The sequence below is a fragment of the Podarcis erhardii genome (assembly GCF_964252035.2).
Source record: "Podarcis erhardii genome assembly, chromosome: 10".
Taxonomy (NCBI): domain Eukaryota; kingdom Metazoa; phylum Chordata; class Lepidosauria; order Squamata; family Lacertidae; genus Podarcis; species Podarcis erhardii.
This window is the reverse complement of record NC_138500.1, coordinates 60120603-60139782: the sequence shown is the minus strand read 5'-3', so window position 1 is coordinate 60139782 and position 19180 is coordinate 60120603. Positions and strand designations below refer to the sequence as shown.

Genomic DNA, 19180 nt, shown 5'->3' with positions numbered 1-19180 from the left:
TTCATGGTGGGTTCCCACTTTGTGGCACAGGCTGGATTTAGGATTAGGATTTAGGTGGGCCTGATCTGGCCCAGGGATCTTAGTTTGCTGACCCCTGCACTAGATGTTGCGAGACTCCAACTCCCATCAGCCCCAGCAAGTTGACCAATGGTGAAGAATGATGGGAGAAGTATTCCAGCAACACTTGTAATTGATCTCCCAGGGACACCATTGACCACAATGCCCTTTGGGAGCATTTTTGGAAATTGGGGAGGCACTGTGCTATGGTGGTCCTGCTCCTCTGTTCAAGATCACTACCAGAGAACAGCACGGGGGAACTGTTGTTTGTGCTCATGACACTTGCAATGAATATTTATCATTCTACTGCTCACCTGACAGAGGAAGTAACATCAGAGTTTCCATATTGTTTGATGTTTCATAAGCAAAGCAGGGGGAAAAAGCTATCGATCTCATTGGTATTATCTTCAAAATCTCAAATGTTCCTGAATGCATTAAGTTGATATTCTACTTCCCACGGCTGTAATGGAAAGGAAACAAGCTATCGATGGCAATGAACACTTCATTTAAAGCATTTTCTTCTTCTTCAGAAGGGGGAAGAACAACCCTTTATTTATCATCTGCACATTCAGCACTTACAATGTGCTTTTTTTTCATAACCAGCATTAGGTTTCACTGAAAAACGACAAATGGAATTATAATGGTTATTTATGAAGAACTCCAGCAATAAATCACAACATTTTACAGAATCTTGAGTGGTTTGAGAAAGAGGCTGATGTGGAAGAAGCAGTTTAAAGGGCTTGTTCTGAGTCAAAAACCCACGGGCACTGAGATAATATATGGGACATTCTTGGTTTGTTTCACTGAGAAATTTGATCTGATTCCCAAAGGCATCTGGTTGACTCTTTCCCCAACTCTTTCCCCAATTCCTCATAATGAGTATATTAGCACTTTCCATACCTAACATCACATGAGTGGTCAAGCAAAACCCTTTTCTAAGCCATGGTCAATGGCCAGGAATGTGGGACATTTAATTCTGCAACACCTGGTGAGGATGTTTCACCCCTCCCATTGCAAGAATCTGCTGACAATGTTTCAGAAAGGAGGGGGCGGATTTTGCTCATCGCTTCTTCTGCTCCAGCCTGTGGGGGTCTGAGTGTTATCTGTATATAGATAAGGTGACTGCTCAAGCAGCTGTAACACTCATGCAGTCCAGCCTCTCCGATTGGTCTTTAGTTAGTTTATGCAGTAGCTGTAGAGAATAAAAGAAGTTATACTTCAGAGCTGTTGTTCGTGTGGTTCATACTCTGCTGTGCTCTGCTGACTTTTGGAACTGACTTTGGTGCTCACAGCTCTAAGTTGTGAGTCCACAGCACTTAGACCTGCTCCCTGCAGTGGAAGGTCTGTGGGAGTGCTTTTCCAGCTCGCCTGGCCCAGTCAGGGCTGAAGAGGTTGAGCCCAGTCGTTGGCACTGGCTCAAAGGCGAAGCTGACATCTGGAAGATGTCAGATTCCACAGTCTTGCTTTATAGGCAGTATTCAGTGCTACTACTCAGAACAGATCCACTGAAGTCAATGGATTTGACTAAGGTAGATTCAATGGCTCTACTCTGAATAGATGACATCTTCATCCAACTGACATAGACAACCCATTAGTCCTTCCGTTTCAGTCTCTTGATCCTACTAACTGAAATATGGTATGATATTCTGAAAATGCATGAGAAGAACTTTCAGCATTTTAAGTATATATAAACGTTATTTTTTCCATCCTTATCTTCATCTCTAGGAAGCCAAAGGTTTGACCTGTTGGAGGCCATACACTGATTCCAATGCCCCATTTTTTAAAAAAAATAATGATCTAATATTCCTCTCTTCTTATGATTTCACTTTCCTATTGCCAGTCAGGCATAATAGATGTGTTTGTGGATTATGTTTGCAAACCCTGTTTAAATACGGTGCTTAATGTTTCCCTGTCATGTTATTTCCAGTGTTGATTGGCTCCTATAAATCAATATACAGCTCCTTGCTTCCAACGCGCAGGGTGGGTAGTGTACAGATAAAGAGATAAACCAATTGCTGCGTTTGTCAGGTAATAGCTTGCGGAATTTATTATGAATGCTGTGGCAAAGCTGAAGTGCATTTTGATTTGTTTCTATTAGTGTCAAAGACATTCTTCAACACAGAGATGTGAAGATGCCCAGTGTAGTCATGATTGAATGAACTATTGTAATGATGGAAGTGGCATTTCTCTGGTGCCATTAAACTCTAGGAAAACAACCATTCGGATACTGCAGTGTGTGTGTTTTTCCCCCTCCTTCTTTCTTCATTCCTAGATAGCCATTCTTTCTGGATGGCAGAATGCAGTATATAATAGATAAGCATTTGTAACTTTTCAGGGTCTATTACATGCAAGGGGAATGGTTTTCTTAAAAGCCACTGCATGACTAGCAAGAGCTGAAAATTCTATTAGTGAAATTTATGAGGTAACATATTGTCCTTCCTTTGTCACTTTTCCTTAAGAATCAGTTTTCCTTCCTGTGCATGGATGATTTTAGGAGGTGACTGAAAGCTTAATGTTTATATATATATATAGAGAGAGAGAGAGTGTGTGTGTGTCTCAGAGAGCTCTGAATACTTGGGTAACAAAAATAACAGTATATTTGTTCACTGTTTCCCAAAGAACCCGAAGCATACGTTGTCAGCTTTGAAGCCCCATTAATTCAAAAATAGCCGGCCTCTTTATCTGATTGACTGTGTGTCAGAAAAGTGAGGATGTTATTAACGTATTATTTAAATACATTCATGTCAATCTGTCTTTTAAAATGTATGACACCATGAAAGCCCACACGTCAAAGTTCCTGAAGGCTCTGGAAGAGTCAACAGCAAAAAGAAGTACAGCAGAATCCCAATGGGTCCGTAAGTCAGGGCCAGACAAAAACAACCAAGCGAACTTGGAGAGACTTTGGTGATAATCTAACATTATATTAGTAGGTGGAAAGTTTAAACATGGCACAAGAAATCACATGAAGACCAGTGACAAATAAAATGGGGGGTTGTCTTGCCATTGCCTGCTGGTAGAAGACATGCATCTCCGGCATAAGTTCCCAGAGAGAATCATTGGCATTTCCTATACAGTGGTACCTCAGGTTAAGTACTTAATTCGTTCCGGAGGTCCATACTTAACCTGAAACTGTTCTTAACCTGAAGCACCACTTTAGCTAATGGGGCCTCCTGCTGCTGCTGCGCCGCCGGAGCCCGATTTCTGTTCTCATCCTGAACCAAAGTTCTTAACCTGAAGCACTATTTCTGGCTTAGCTGAGTCTGTAACCTGAAGCGTATGTAACCTGAAGTGTATGTAACCTGAGGTACCACTGTATCATGTATATCAGGCACGTCCAACAGGTAGATTGTGACCTACTGGTAGATCACTGGGCATTTGTGGTAGATCACTGTTAGATCACTGGCTCCCGCCAAAGAAGCTCAAGAAGCTTGGCTCCCCTAAAAAAAACTCAACCATTTTGCGCTGCACCCCCCAAAAAATGCAGCTTTCCTCCTCCCTAAAAACAATTCAACAACTTTCCTCAACAACTTTGACCTGAACCCCCCAGTCTTTAACACCTGAACCCCCCAGCTTTAACAACGTGAACGCTGCCAGTCTTTAACACCATGAGTAGATCGCAGTCTCTTGGGAGTTTGTCACACCTGATGCATATCATGGGGAAACCCAGCCAGATGGGTGTGGTACAAATAAATTATTATTATTATTATTATTATTATTATTATTATTATTATTATTATTATTACAGTTGTACCTTGGTTCTCGAATTTAATCTGTTTCAGGAGTCTATTCGACTCCCGAAACCATTCGAAAACCAAGGCACGGCTTCCAACTGGCTCCAGGAGCTTCCTGCACTCAAGCGGAAGCCGCGGTGGATGTTTCCAAAAAACGATCGCAAACCGGAACACTTACTTCCAGGTTTGCGGCATTCGGGAGCAGATTTGTTTTACGACTAAGCCGTTCAGGAACCAAGGTACCACTGTATAAGAGCTGGGAAGAAGGCAGTGCTAGTCAAAAAACTAACTAAGTCAGTGGTCTGGTTTGATGTAAGCAGTGCTTTCCCCCCCTAAAAAAAAATGTTTAGGGGTACTCTCATTTTCCTACTCAGATTGAAATACTGCCCCTCAATGAGGCCAGACTTAGATTCACAAAATGCTTAGGGGTATGCGTACCCCTAGAAAAAAAAGCACTGGATTTAAGGCAAATTTTATTGTCACATTGGGTCAGCTTTAGGCTAACCAAGGATTTAGAGGTTGCAAGACATATGTGGAAATGATACGCAGAAACAATATTGCATGCATAGGGATTTCAGAGTAGTTTGATTCAGTTCACACTGAAAGGTGAACATACCAAAATCACATCTTCTGAAACAATACAAGAATCAACACACATAAGTCCCTCAAAATTCATACTTATCTGAATTTCATGATGCTGCTTTCCAACCAAGTAATGTGTACAAAAATGCATACTTACCCTGAGACTTTTGGCCACTTGGCTGAGATTTCTAAAATGTTTAGTCTTTTCATTGGGTCAGCTTCATTGTGTAATAGTGTAAAACAACACACTGTGTAAACAGCATTTGGTGTAAACAGCACATTATTGTGCAAGACACTCAACATATTTTGGAGCCAATTTCCTTATGTGGGGCAGTGGCATCACTTTAGTTAAGAAAGTATTCTTTCCACGACAAAAAATAGCTTTGCCTTATTTTGACTGACCAAATTTGTGTCTACATGCCCATTGATAGTCCTAGGCAGCTAGGATTTCCCTCCATCTTCATAATGTAGGCAAAGTGTAGGTTCTTATTAACTGTTAATGGTTGTTCCCCACAAATTTAGCATGTATTCCAAGGAAATGTATGTTATTTTAAATTTCTTCATGCCCCAGAATTTCTGCATTGCTGATTGAAGCTTGTTGTTGTTGTTTAGTCGTTTAGTCATGTCCGACTCTTCGTGACCCCATGGACCAGAGCACGCCAGGCACTCCTGTCTTCCACTGCCTCCCGCAGTTTGGTCAGGCTCATATTTGTAGCTCCGAGAACACTGTCCAACCATCTCGTCCTCTGTCATCCCCTTCTCCTTATGCCCTCCATCTTTCCCAACATCAGGGTCTTTTCCAGGGAGTCTTCTCTTCTCATGAGGTGGCCAAAGTATTGGAGCCTCAGCTTCAGGATCTGTCCTTTCAGTGAGCACTCAGGGCAGATTTCCTTCAGAATGGAGAGGTTTGATCTTCTTGCAGTCCCTGGGACTCTCAAGAGTCTCCTCCAACACCATAATTCAAAAGCATCAATTCTTCGGCGATCAGCCTTCTTTATGGTCTAGCTCTCACTTCCATACATCACTACTGGGAAAACCATGGCTTTAACTATACAGACCTTGAAGCTTAACTTTTATTTAAAAGATTGCTGTTTGCCCCTGAATTGATTTAACTGTGGTGCAAATTGTGTTGCCTTGCAATATATTGAAATTATATTGCTCTTGCCTTTGTATGAAAAAGAAGTAAGCAGTAGGGGTGGAAAGCCACTTGAATTAGTAAGGAAAGAAAGGTGTGCATCAGCCAGGAAAGCTTTGGGTCATGTTCATAAATGCTGTTTTACTAGCTCATGTGTTCTAGCTATCACAGTTTCTCTGTACTGTCAAATTCTACTTGATTCTTTTTGAAAAGTAGCTGCTGTAAAATATTCACATTCCATCCTAACCAATATTTAGCACTGTTGGAATATATCAGTCATGAAACAGCAAGAATACTCAGTTCAAAGGCCTTCCTAGTCCAGTATCTTGTTCTGTTAAAGACCAGATATATGCTTCCAGCAAGCTCAGTGCCATAGCCTGAATACCAAACCCTTCTGTGTTGTCTGCCTCCCAGCAAACTAGCATTCAGAGGTATCCTACCCTTGAACTTGAAAGGTCCATTTAGCTATTGTGCCTGACAAGTAGACACTGATAGATGCATATCCGTAAATTTGACTATCATCACGTCTTTGGGGAGCAAAGGCTGAGTTATTTATGTGTGGAGAGATACGGTACTTCATTTTCTCTGTCCCATATTTGTTGCTACATATTGCTTTCCTCTTACTGTATATGGAAGCTATGTCAAGATATCTTGTTGAGATGGGGCATTCTGCCTGCAGTTGCACCATCACTTTCTATCAGGGCCAGATTAAGGTTTGATGAGGCCCTAAGCTACTGAACGTAATGGGGCCCTTCATATGTCCAGCTGTCCTTTGTCAACAACAAATTGTTACTGCTTTTTGTGTAGAATATATGCTATATGGTAATTTATGGACCTAATAGGTATCTAAAACCATTTGCACATAACAAATTATGTATTTTATCAAACCAATTGATATAGAAATGAGCAAACCAGTGATATTTTAGGGAGCAGTCCATCAGGCGTGGCCCATTACTTACATCATAGGAGCCTACACAACACAAAACACCATTGCTATATGTAGGTTTGATTTTATTTGTTTTTTATCTTATATTTTGGAAATGTACATCCAGTTCATTTTTTGGGGGGGGGATGGGGCCCTAAGCTATAGCTTGCTTAGTTTATAAATAAATCCGGCACTGCTTTCTATAGAGGGTTTTATTAAATAAATAAATAAATAAATAAATAAATAAATGCCAATGTTACTGTCAGTCCCTTTCTGAAGAACCCTAGTATGAAATGTTCATTTTGCACTGCCACTGTACACTTACTAGCTGTTGAATAAAGATGAAGTTCTGGCAACCCTGAATCTCCCTTGTGCTTGGGTATGAAACTAGTGCCCCCCCCCCAGCATGAAATATAGTGTCCTCACCATTTCAAATGTATTAAAAGTTTCTTCAGAGCATGTTGGGTTATATGGACAAAGACTGCGGGTATCTGACAAAGTACACATTAGCTTAAAACGCCATTAATAATTATGCTATAGTTACTATATTTATTTTTTATTACCACTGCTACAGTTTAGCTATACATTGCATTTCAGCTCAAAGGCCCCAATACTCAACTTTTTAAAACAAAACATAAAAATAGATCACAATAAAATGCCACAGATCAATCAGCAATCAAAAGACTGCAAGACAGCACAATCACAGCATTGGAGGGCAGCGAAAATCATTCCTAAACTAGAGGATTAAACGGTGCTCTCATAAATCCTGCATCCTGCCCATTTCAGGGCTGGAAAAAAGAAAGAAAGAAGACAAACTTTCCACAACCTCACTAGGCATAGTCTTGAAGTACCACCTTTTCAATAAGTTAAATGGCATTCCATTAACCCTAAGTATTACATTTGATAGAGGGCATATAGCTTTCCTAATAGGCACAACCAGATTTTGTAAGGAAAATGTGTGTATGCGTATAACATACCTCTGCTCATTGGGCTTTTGCTGGTTCACCTGTGAGTAACATGGGAGTTTTATTGATGACCCAACACTGCTTTAATTAGATGTTTAAATAAGGAAGGCAACTTAATTAAACTGCTGTGGTTAGCAACTGGAATAGATACGACTGTGGTTCCCGGGAGAAGAATACACTTTCACTGTACCCACCACAATATTTCCAGTGAACTGCATTTTTATCGCCATGCTTAGTCACAGTGTTCAAGGGAGATGCTGAGCTTGCTAAACAAATGGCATTTTTTAGCATTGATGGGAGTCTGTGACAAAAGGGTAGGGGGAGGGAGAATGGAATTGGAGCATTTGCCACCATCTACAGTTTTGTTATGGGATGTAGGTGGTGCTGTGGGTTAAACCACAGAGCCTAGGACTTGCTGATCAGAAGGTTGGTGGTTCGAATCCCTGCAACGGGGTGAGCTCCCGTTGTTCGGTCCCAGCTCCTGCCCACCTAGCAATTCGAAAGCACATCAGAGTGCAAGTAGATAAATAGGTACCGCTTCGGCGGGAAGGTAAACGGCGTTTCCGTGCGCTGCTCTGGTTCACCAGAAGCTGCTTAATCATGCTGGCTACATGACCCGGAAGCTATACGCCGGCTCCCTCGGCCAATAAAGCGACATGAGCGCCGCAACCCCAGAGTCAGCCATGACTGGACCTAATGGTCAGGGGTCCCTTTACCTTTGCAGTTTTGTTGGATGGCAGAGGGCGTATTGGAACTGCAAGACTGCACTTCCAAAGTGAGTTTGGCTTGGCAGTTTCCTATGAAACCACTACGCTGTTTCTGTTGTGCACTGAATATGGTGATTATATGCTAACAATACTTTCGAGCTTGTCACCAATCACCTTGCTTTTTTTTATTCCCCCCCCCCTCCCTGCCTAGGTGGTGTCTGCATTGCTCAGTCTCTAAAAATCCCCCGTGAGCCTAGACCAGGAGAATTTGACAAGATCATCAAGCGCTTGATGGAGACTCCAAATGCTCGTGCGGTGATCATGTTTGCAAATGAGGATGATATCAGGTGCTTGCTTCTTTCTCTATTTCTGTCTTGTACAGGATGGGCAACTTGCTGCTGAAAGTCATATTTTTAGTCACACATGCTGCTTGCCTTAAATGGCTTTAGGCTTGACATCAAGACAGATATGCTTGCAATCTTCAGATCTGTGGGGAGAGAGATGTTGCAATTTTATAGTGCATAGTGGACCCCTGCGTTACTAACAACTTCGGGTTGACAAGAATGACAAATTGGTAGTTCCTAACATATATAATTTGTCGAAATATATAAATAAAATTGTCCAGTAGCACCTTATAAACCAACTAAGTTTGTTCTGGGTATAAGCTTTCGTGTGCATGCGCACTTCTTCAGATATAGAATTAGATGAGCTTTCCTTTGAAAGGGTGTGTGTGTGTGTGTGTGTGTGTGTGTGTGTGTGTTTTGGAGGGTAGCAAAATCAGAAAAAACATGGATCAGTTTTCTGAGCCAGTTTAATAACTTGGAAAAAATGGACCCATGATCTTGCTATTTCCTAAAATCACCCCCACCAATCTCCAGCCATCCAAATACTTTGCATTCACTTGGCTTGCATTCAAGCGATGTGAACAGCAGCAGCAGAGCTTGAGAAGGAGGAAGACATGTGTGCCTCTTTCCTCCCTTTCTCTTTGTCTCAGTGACATGCTGGATAATGGTCAAAAAGCCCATGGGAGCATGGAAGAGCTCTTGTGGAAACCAACTGTCACATCAGGGTGACACAGAAAGATGGATGGAAGGGGGGAACCTTCATTCTCCCCACCCCAGGCTGAAAGAAAATTCAAGAGATGGCATGGGTTTTATTGATTTAAATATCATGAAATGGGGGGCCTGCTGGTCAAATGGACCAAATTGATCCAATCCAACAAATTGCATTTCAATGGGCGGGCAGGCGATAGCTTTGTCAGACTCTTATAGGGAAATCACTCTCTTCCACACATACCAGATCCATGGCGTGTGCTACAGCCTTAAGATGTGGCTTCTCAGCTAAGGATCCAGAAAGAAAGAAACCTTCATTGTCAGATAAACCTTCATTTGGTCCCCACATGCATACCCAGGCCTTGTTCTTCAGTGTACACTGGTTACATCCAGTTAAAGGCGAATAAGGGGTTGCAGGGCTCATCTCGATTTCAGGCTGTGGGAGCCAGCATTTGTCCACAGACAGTGTTCCAGGTCATGTGGCCAGCATGACTAAACAGCTTCTTGCACAATGGAACACTGTGACGGAAACCAGAGCACACAAAAATGCCCTTTACTTTCCTGCCACAGCGGTACCTATTTATCTACTTGCACTGGCGTGCTTCCGAACTGCTAGGTTGGCAGGAGCTGGGATAGAGCAACGGGAGCTCACTTTGTTGTGGGGATTCAAACCGCCAACCTTCTGATCGGCAAGCCCAAGAGGCTCAGTGGTTTAAACCACAGCACCACTCCAACCCAATATTGCCTCAGTCAACCTAGAGATTTTTTCTCCTCCTGCTTCCTCACCTGCCCAAACTCAATACCAAATTGGCAAGCAAAGTCATGCCTCTCTGCAAATGCCAATTAAATATTCCCAACAGGTTGGAGTAAGTTAAAAAGGGAGAGATTTTAAAGTTGAGTGGCCACCCAAAATTTCTCACTCAACCCTGTGAAACTAGCAGCTAGCCTATATCTCAACCTGCATAAAGGGAGAGGGGCACTTCAAATCTGGAGAGAGTAAGGCAGGCATAGGCAAACTCAGCCCTCCAGATGTTTTGGGACTACAACTCCCATCATCCCTAGCTAAAACAGGGCCAGTGGTCAGGGATAATGGGAACTCCCAAAACATCTGGAGGACCGCGTTTGCCTATGCCTGGAGTAAGGTCTGGAGGAGGCACCTCCTTAACTACTCACTCTCAAACATTATTCTATAGGCCAATTGTGGGCATGTGACCAACTCCCTCCCCACCTCCTTACTGGAGCAGCAGTGATCTCATGGCTCTTTCTCTCAGAAGGAGTGGAAGAAAACACATCCCCACCAAATTGCAGGATCAACATTGTCTCCCCTACCTAGTGCTTCTACTTCTGCTCCTAGCACTGTTGCTCCGCCATTTCTTGACAATTGAGTAAAGCAAAGGATGAACATATTTTGGGGGTAAGGATTGCAGGGATTGCTTTGGGGTGACAGCAAGTGTTCACAGGAGTAAACAGGGTGGAAGCCATGAATTCTACTGTGGCTCAGATTTTTATCCAAGTCAGAGAAGCATTTGGAGATTTTGAAAACTCAACTCTCATTTAAAGTAGGCTTATATGAGCCTTAAGAGTTTTGTCCCTGATCTGAGCTTGGCACCTCATGTAACCTGGGGTTGTGAAAAAGAAAAAGAAAAGAATATTGAAGAAGCATGAAAGCAAGGTTAAAGGCAAATTTTACCATGTACAAGATTAAATTTTCAGGGGGAATACTTGGTTCTATCAGAAAGAATGCTTGATGAACAGGATAAAAGCAACCACTTTTGCAATTGCCTTATGTGTAACCATTTTCAGTGTCAATTTTAAAAGAATGGCGGCTTCTGTTTACTTACTTGCAGGAGAATATTAGAAGCAGCAAAGAAAACCAATCAAACTGGACATTTTCTTTGGATCGGCTCAGACAGTTGGGGGTCTAAGATTGCACCTGTCTACCAGCAAGAGGAGATTGCAGAAGGCGCAGTCACCATTTTGCCCAAAAGAGCTTCCATTGATGGTAAGACAATCCCATCAACTCTGGTCCCCAAAAGACAATTTAGAGATCTCCTTGAGCTCAGTGCAGCAGGGAGTTAAAACTCCTTTATGGTATACTGATGGCAAGACTGAGAGAGACTTTTACTTACTTGTGCACTGTTTTTCCTTCAGCGGCATTATCCCTTGGTTCCCTTATGTATAATTACTGAGCCAAATAGTTTTTCAGACCAGTAGTGTGGATCAGTCAATGTAGATTTCATTGCACTTCCAATGCAACCTCTGCAAAATACAAAGAAATTTCATTCCACAACTAGCTGTATTTGTAAATTTTGTTTCCCATAGGCTGTATGTGATATATGCCCAGTTTTACCCCCACCATTCACATCGCCTTCTTGCAATGTCAGCCGTAACTCTTTTTGTGCTCTTTCACCATCCTCCAGGCCAATTTCCTTGTGTTATCTGATGAGCCTGTTGCTTATGGCTGGGAAGCAGACTATATCATCCTATTTACTTGCAGATTCTAAAACGGTGCTATAATGGGCAGAAGTCCTATAACTGATCTAAAAGCAAGAGTTGCAAAGAACATGTCTTTTAATACCTTTAGTGTAGACAAGGACATTTTCCGTAGGGTAGCCACATGGGCTGAAGCTCTTCAAATGGATTTCATATGGGGACAGATCAAAATGCTGTCACAGAATAAATGCTTTTGTTGTAAAAGATGCCATGTTTAATCTTGGGCACGTCTAGTTAAGAAAAGGGATTGTGTTGCATGTGATGGAAAGGGTCTCTGGTGAGACCTTGTTAGTCAGTTTACCTCAGGAGTGGCTAATATGTGGCTCTCTAGATGCTGGTGAAGTGCAGTTCCCATCACTCCAGCCAGTTTATTGGCTCCAGTCTATTACTGCTTCCAGCATCTGTATCCCCTCACCTGATTACAATGATGGGGAGAAAAAGAGCTTTGTGTCATCGGCACATCAATAACACTGTTCTCCAAACCCCCATTGACCTGCTATAGGCTGAGCAGAAGTCTCCTAATGCTTTTTATAGAACTGGCCTTGGAGGTAGGTATGAAGCTACCATACTGCCATGTCCCCAACTCTCAAAGTCAGTCCAGGAGGACAACATGGTAGAGGGTATGAAAAGCCAATGAAAGATCAAGCGGAATCAAGAAGGTTGCACTCCCCCCAGTTCTTCTTCCAACAGAGATCATCCATCAGGTTGACCAAGATTGCCTCAATGCAAAAACCAAGCCTGGAGCTAGATTTAAATAGATCTAGGTAACATGTCTTCTCCAAGAATGCATGGAAGTCAACAACCACCACCCTCTTAAGGACCTTGTCCAAAAAAGGGGGCATTTGTTAATTTGGTCAGTAACCCTTCCTGAAAGACATTAAGGTGAAACAACTTATGAATTTTCCCCAGATCAGGGATGCTGGTTTTTTTAAAAAATTATTCTTAATCATAATAACAATGATGATAATGGTAAATATTAAAAAAATATTATTTATAATACTTATGTTCATGTGCTACATGAATATGCACCAAGGAAGCTAAATGCAACTTAGGTTTCTCTGATCTTCACCAATGTACACTTTAGGTTAGAATCCTGAGCATACTTACTTAAGGAGTAAGACTCATTTTACTCAGTGGGAATTACTTCTGAAAAAACATGTACAGTGGTACCTTGGTTCTCAAACTTAATCTGTTCCGGAAGTGCGTTCCAAAACCAAAGCGTTCTAAAACCAAGGCTTGCTTTCCAATAGAAAGTAATGCAAAAAGGATTAATCCATTCCAGACTTTTAAAAGCAACCCCTAAAACAGCAATTTAACATCAATTTTACTATCTAACAAGACCATTGATACATAAAAGGAAAGCAAGAATCAATGTACTGTACAGTATTGTAGATGATAAAAAATAAAAATATTTCTTTTTCTTACCTGCACTGATGATAGTCATTGTTTGGATGGGGCGCTTTTATCCATTTCTGCAGTCACACAATCAATCAGTAGCTGAACTGGGTTCCACACAGTCACAAAAACAAATTAATTGAAAAAGCCACAAAAACAAAAACACAAAATAAATAGTAAAAACAAAAGTGCCAAACTTAATCCGTTCTAGAAGTCCATTTGACTTCCGAAATTTTCGAAAACCAAGGTGTAGCTTCTGATTGGTGCAGGTGCCCTGGAAACAATATCTGACAACCGCATCGGACATTCTGCTTTCTGAAAAATGTTCCAAAACCAGAACACTTACTTCTGGGTTTTCAGTGTTTGAGAACTAAAGTGTTTGAGTACCAAGGCATTTGAGAACCAAGGTACCACTGTATAGGATTTTCTTTGCCTGACATACAATAGTTTTTTAAAAAGGGATTTAGGTATTTATTAAAATATTTTATGTGATATACATATGTGTGTATACAATTCAAAGCAAGCATTTCACGTTGCATAGTAAAATGTAATTTTAATGCCTGTTTTGTATGTGTTTGTTTTTTCATCATAGGTTTCGATAGATATTTTAGAAGCCGAACTCTAGCAAATAACAGAAGGAATGTGTGGTTTGCAGAATTCTGGGAAGAAAACTTTGGATGCAAGTTGGGTTCTCATGGAAAGAGGAACAGCAATATAAAGAAATGCACAGGTAAATTTATGAATAGTCCTTGCTGCCTCTCTTGAGAGGACTTTGTTAAGAAATTGAAATTTGTTGAGCAGTTGAATAGTTCCCCAGGTCAGAACACATCTATTCTTAACCTGAATCATGCAATCTCACTCATATATTGGCAAGTTTTTTTAAAAGATCCATTGACTGCTAATTAGATTTATAGAAGCAATTTGTGGCTGATTTCATCATGTAACCCTATCTTGGAGTTCATTTCCAGTAGAGCTCAAACTGTTGCCTGTAGTTGGTTATATATTTTTCCTAATTAGTTATATAAGGTAGATGGATTGGATGTGATTGTGGTCAACCAAAATATGTGAGTGAAATATTTTATTAACATTTCAGTCAAATCTTTTTCCTGTGATGATTAAGTACAACCTATGGCCAAAGGTATATGCCGCTTTTCTTTTTGGGCTTTTCCTTTTGGGAAATTCTGCAGTGAAATATCTGTCAATACAAATAAAATTTAGCATCTAGGATTTAATATATATATAAGGAATGTACTGATATGCAGGATTCATATGTGAGATTGAATTGCTTTAACTGGAAGTTTAATCAATCAAGTTTTTCTTTGATGATTAATGGGTTTCCAAGTTTAATTATTGATAGTGTTGAAGTTACTTTGTTTTGTTGCTGTGATATGGAGTGAAATAGAAAATATCGAAGATGCTTTGACCTTCTAGAACTAAGTGATAAATGGTAATATGCATATTTATATTGTCAATTTATTGATTAATAGCTTAAGAAGTATGTGGCTAATCGATAAAAACTTAATCACTTGCCAATCTTACTAAACTGTAATGTGTTGGAGTACATTTTCAGTAGATAAAATACTGGAGAACTATACATACTTTCAGTGGAAGATGTAAAGTGAGAGACTAGCAGAAGAGCTAGCTAGAATGCATGTTTTCATTTAGAATTATGTACGTTCGAGGACTAAGCTAAATATTGGTTTGCTTCTAGCTAATCAGTTGTATGCATATCAGTCACACTTCTTTGTCTCAAGCATAATATATGATTTCCTTTTGTGAAAAATTTGAACCAGATTGTGTAGGTGGTACAGAAGGTTCAACTCCATTAAGATCAAGTCTGAGTTACTCACCTAACGCTGACCCGAATGACTTACTTTACGCTTTGGTTTAAATTTTTGAGCACAGAGATGCTCTCATTGAAACATCACCCAAAATGTTAATTAAAATTATTCCTTCATGCATATCCTTTTACTGAGAGGAAAGCAGCTTTATCTTTCTGTATGGTTAGCATTTTGTTTTAACTATTCTGCAAACCTAATCAGCCTTTAAATGCCTATAATGACTAACTGCAGCGTTAAAAATAGAGATGGAGAAGAGATTCCATGAGCCATCTACAGCAAGTTCAGATTTGCCTAATTTGTGCAGGTCTTGAACAAACCATAACATTTGTTTCACTGAGAGACATTTATGGTGCCTTATAATAGATATAAAATCTATATTTGATGGATAGGAACTGCTTAGTTCAATTATCTCTTTTGGGTTCCCCTCTTAGGGATTTTTTTTTTTTTTTAGGTTTAAGAATTAGAATGAACTATCTATGCACTGATCAGTCACCTGCAAATGGTTCCTAACATTCGAATAAGCTTCGATGAGAGTTTGTATCATAAAACATGGTTTAAAAAAATTGTTTTCTTACTTTGAATCCAATCATATTAACATATCAATATATACCCACACTTTTGAACCTTTATAGCAGGGTCATAAATCTGATAGAAATGAAAGGATTTCCCCTGGATCAAAAGCCCCTGAGCTCATGCAAAGGCACCAATTGGATATATCATTTATTTCGAATCTTGGTCTAAGTTGGTAAACCATCGTCCCGGTCAAATTTGATTGTGTGGTTTCAGCCACTTTAGATTACAGCTAAAAGCTTTCTGGTTGGTATTCAGCTTCTCCCCTGAATATTGATAGGCATGTACAAATGGCCCTGTATTCCAGAGATGTCTCCTTCCTCTCTCTGTCCACATTGCATAAGCCGTCTTCAGTGGCACTCAGATAAAATTCACTCAGGCAGCTTGGATCCTCAGGAAAACTAGTCACCCTAATTGAAATTCTCACTCTCTTGATTCTTTACTGTGGATACAACGTTATGAAAGTTAGTCTATAGGCTGTTTTGAGAGCTTAACCTATGTATCTGTGCTGGTCCTGGGGGCTAGCCGAGAGGCAAGATCCGGGTCCAGTCCGAGGTCGATGGAGCAATGTGAAGGCAGTCCGTAGAAGTCGAAGCTGGGTGCAGGGCAGGGCGTCGGGTGAGGTCAGAAGCTCTGACAGGGTAGCAGGTCAGGGATCAGGCTGGAACCAACGATGTTGCTCCCGCAACTTGGGACTGGGGCTGGCTGGCTCTTATCTCCCCCGAGGCATAGGGCGGACCCGATCCTCAGTGCTCCTGATACCATACCACACAGCAGTGCACGTAGGAACAGGTGAAAGCACCACTTAGCTGCTGCTGCTTATGATAAGTGGCAATGAATGCTGGGGGACTATATCCTTCCTGTTGCTGGGAGAACTAGAGACGTCTTCTAAGGAGCATATTTCTTACAAGAAAGATTTTTCAGCATGACTCCATGGTATGGATGTATGAAGCACATAGAGTGCAAGGTATGGTAGGTACCTATATAAAAAAAGAAAAAAAGGTAAAGGACCTCTGGACGGTTAAGTCCAGTCAAAGACGACTATGGGTTTGCGGTGCTCATAATATTATTATTATTAATAATAATAATTTGTTATTTATACCCCACCCATCTGGCTGGGCTTCCCCAGCCACTCTGGGAGGCCTCCAACAAAGTATTAAAATACAGTAATGCATCAAACATTAAAAGCTTCCCTAAACAGGGCTGCCTTCAGATGTCCTCTAAAAGTCTGGTAGTTGTTCTCTTTGAAATCTCGCTTTCAGGCTGAGGGAGCTGGCCACAGACAGCTTTCCGGGACATGTGGCCAGCATGAGTAAACCTCTTCTGGCACATAATGGAAACAAGAGTGCACGGAAACACTGTTTCCCTTCCCACCACAGCAGTACCTATTTATCTACTTGCACTGATATGCTTTTGAACTGCTAGCAGGAGCTGGGACAGAGCAACAGGAGCTCACCGCGTCGTGGGGATTTGAACTGCAGACCTTCCAGTTGGCAAGCCCAAGGGGTTCAGTGGTTTAGACCACAGCACCACCCTATATACCTGTACACAACACTTATGAGATCCATCTTGTGTGGCTAGATTATGTGGATGAACCCCACACTTTCTGAGATATATACAAATTTGCTCTGCATCGAACGTCATTCTCTACATGCAAAGCGGCAAACTGGACTGAGGGCTGTAAACGATTTCTAATTACCAGCAGTAACTGAATGGAGATGGTCTTTGTGTTTTCTCTGTTTAGCTATCTCAGCTTTTGCTATATTGGACATTGAAGGGTTTCAGGGCAGTAATGGATTGAATTCATCTTCCCTGCCTTATTCTTATCTTGGCATCATCTCAGAATATTTATAACTTGTGTTTGATAAACTCAGCTAAAGCAAGAAGGTCCACACTGCTGGATGTAACATTAAATCAACCCACTGTCATCAAAGCATTTTCTTAAGTAATATATGTAGAAAAAGAGCCATATGCATTTACTGTGTGATAGTTTAGATCATCATTTTCCCCCAAGGCACCCAGATCTTGACTGATTTGCAAGTTGTTGACACTTAAGTCCAAGGGGTGGTGGGCAGGCATTAGAGGGAGAAACTGGTGTGTCCATCGGCAACAGAAGTTACAAGGCAGGCAGCAGATATGTATTGCGTGTTGAGGTCCCCAAGGCCACCCCAATAACTCACACATCACACCAAAATTTTTGTTTAAGGTTTTTGGCATAATTTTGGCCACAACTTTATTAAAATACAAACATGTGAGTGGTTGCTTAGGCATTGGTTGCGACTAGCTGCCCCCACCGTGGGGGACAGTCTGACATTCCACAAGCCTGCAAAAGTCAGGCTAGCTATGGAGCAGGGAACCTGCCCTCAGCCCACCCCAAATGCAGCCAGGAGCTCTTGCAGTGGCCCGAGCCCCCTTGACAGGGTGGACAAGCAATAGTTAGCCCCCAATTCCTTTAACGGAATCCCTTGCAGCAGCAGCATTAGAGGGGCAGGCACTCAACCTACCAAGGGCAGGCACTCAACCACTTCCCCTCAACCAACCAAACCATAAACCAATGCCTAACTGCAACCTTACAAGTTGTGACGATTTGCTACGCAGTAGGCAAAAACCAAATGGCACCAGCCAATCAGCCAGATGGACAAAATTCCTACCGGGCCCCTGCCCCAAGAGCAGATGGCCCCATAACAGGCATAGCAAGGTCAAGCGAACAACCCTAATTCTAGGGAGGGGGGATGGGCAATCCAATGCATGGGCGAAAAGAGGAAGCCCTAGCCTCGTGCAAGGAGTTTTAGCATTTCTGGCTGTCAATCAACAAATGGCAACATTAATTTCTTCCCAACGACAAGGGAAGCCCAATCGCATCAGTGGCCAACGGTCAATTAGCCTGCCCCACAACTTTGGAGTGTCCTTGCGGCCCCCACCACAACACGTGCTCTCCATGAAGGAGAACACGCTTTAGCAGAGGCATAGCACCCAAATCACAAGTAATAAGCCCCATTCAGGTCTTATGTTAAAACTCTAGCACTCTTATCATTACAAAATGACTTACGTGATGTATGGTCTCTTCTGCATTTAATTTCACACCGGAATAGTTGCTTAAACGATGGTGGCATGGCAGACAAAGAAAGTAAAGACATCCCCCATACCTTTGTGATGATTTTGCTGTCTATTGATGGTGCATTTTGCAGCTGGAGCTTTTGCTGCTGCTTGTTTTATAGGATATAATGTGGATTTTATTATAATACTTTGTTCTTTTTTATTTTACGCCATGCTTTATGTTTTTAAATTTGGTAAGTCACTTGGAGACTCCTTGTGTGCCAACAGAGCCATTAATATAGCTGCTGCTGCTGCAGCAAATATAATGCAGAGGGGACATCATGGGGTTGTGCCAAAGGAAGTAGTCATGGTACTGAATTTTTAGAAGGCGGCGATATACAAATGTAACTAGATCATCCTATTTTGAATAGCCTCTCATTCCCTCATTCCTCCCCCCCCAAAAAACCCAACTTATCCAATGGTGACAGGACCACATGAGTATCTCCCCTAAAGATGGCTTGGGTTTTTTAAATTTAAGTAAAGTTGGAAACTGTAAGCCTTAGCAGGTCTAATCACCTGTTGGTTCACACTCTGCTTCCTGTTCTACCTACCACTTTGGAGGCAAATGATCACATGCAAGTCACCGATGCTTGCAAAGCTTTTCTGAATAATAATAATAATAATAATTTGT

At 41.4% G+C, this 19180-nt stretch overlaps 1 protein-coding gene across 4 annotated transcripts in view; it reads left to right on the top strand.

Annotated features, from left to right (window-relative positions):
* The window catches only part of GRM8 (glutamate metabotropic receptor 8), a 575500-nt gene that overhangs the window by 299412 nt on the left and 256908 nt on the right, over positions 1 to 19180 (top strand). For all 4 annotated transcript variants that reach the window (XM_081877887.1, XM_081877886.1, XM_081877884.1 and 1 more), the window contains exons 4-6: positions 8314 to 8449; positions 11002 to 11156; positions 13635 to 13772. In XM_081877887.1, coding sequence (XP_081734013.1) covers positions 8314 to 8449; positions 11002 to 11156; positions 13635 to 13772 — 429 coding nt within the window. The remainder of the gene's footprint in view (positions 1 to 8313; positions 8450 to 11001; positions 11157 to 13634; positions 13773 to 19180) is intronic.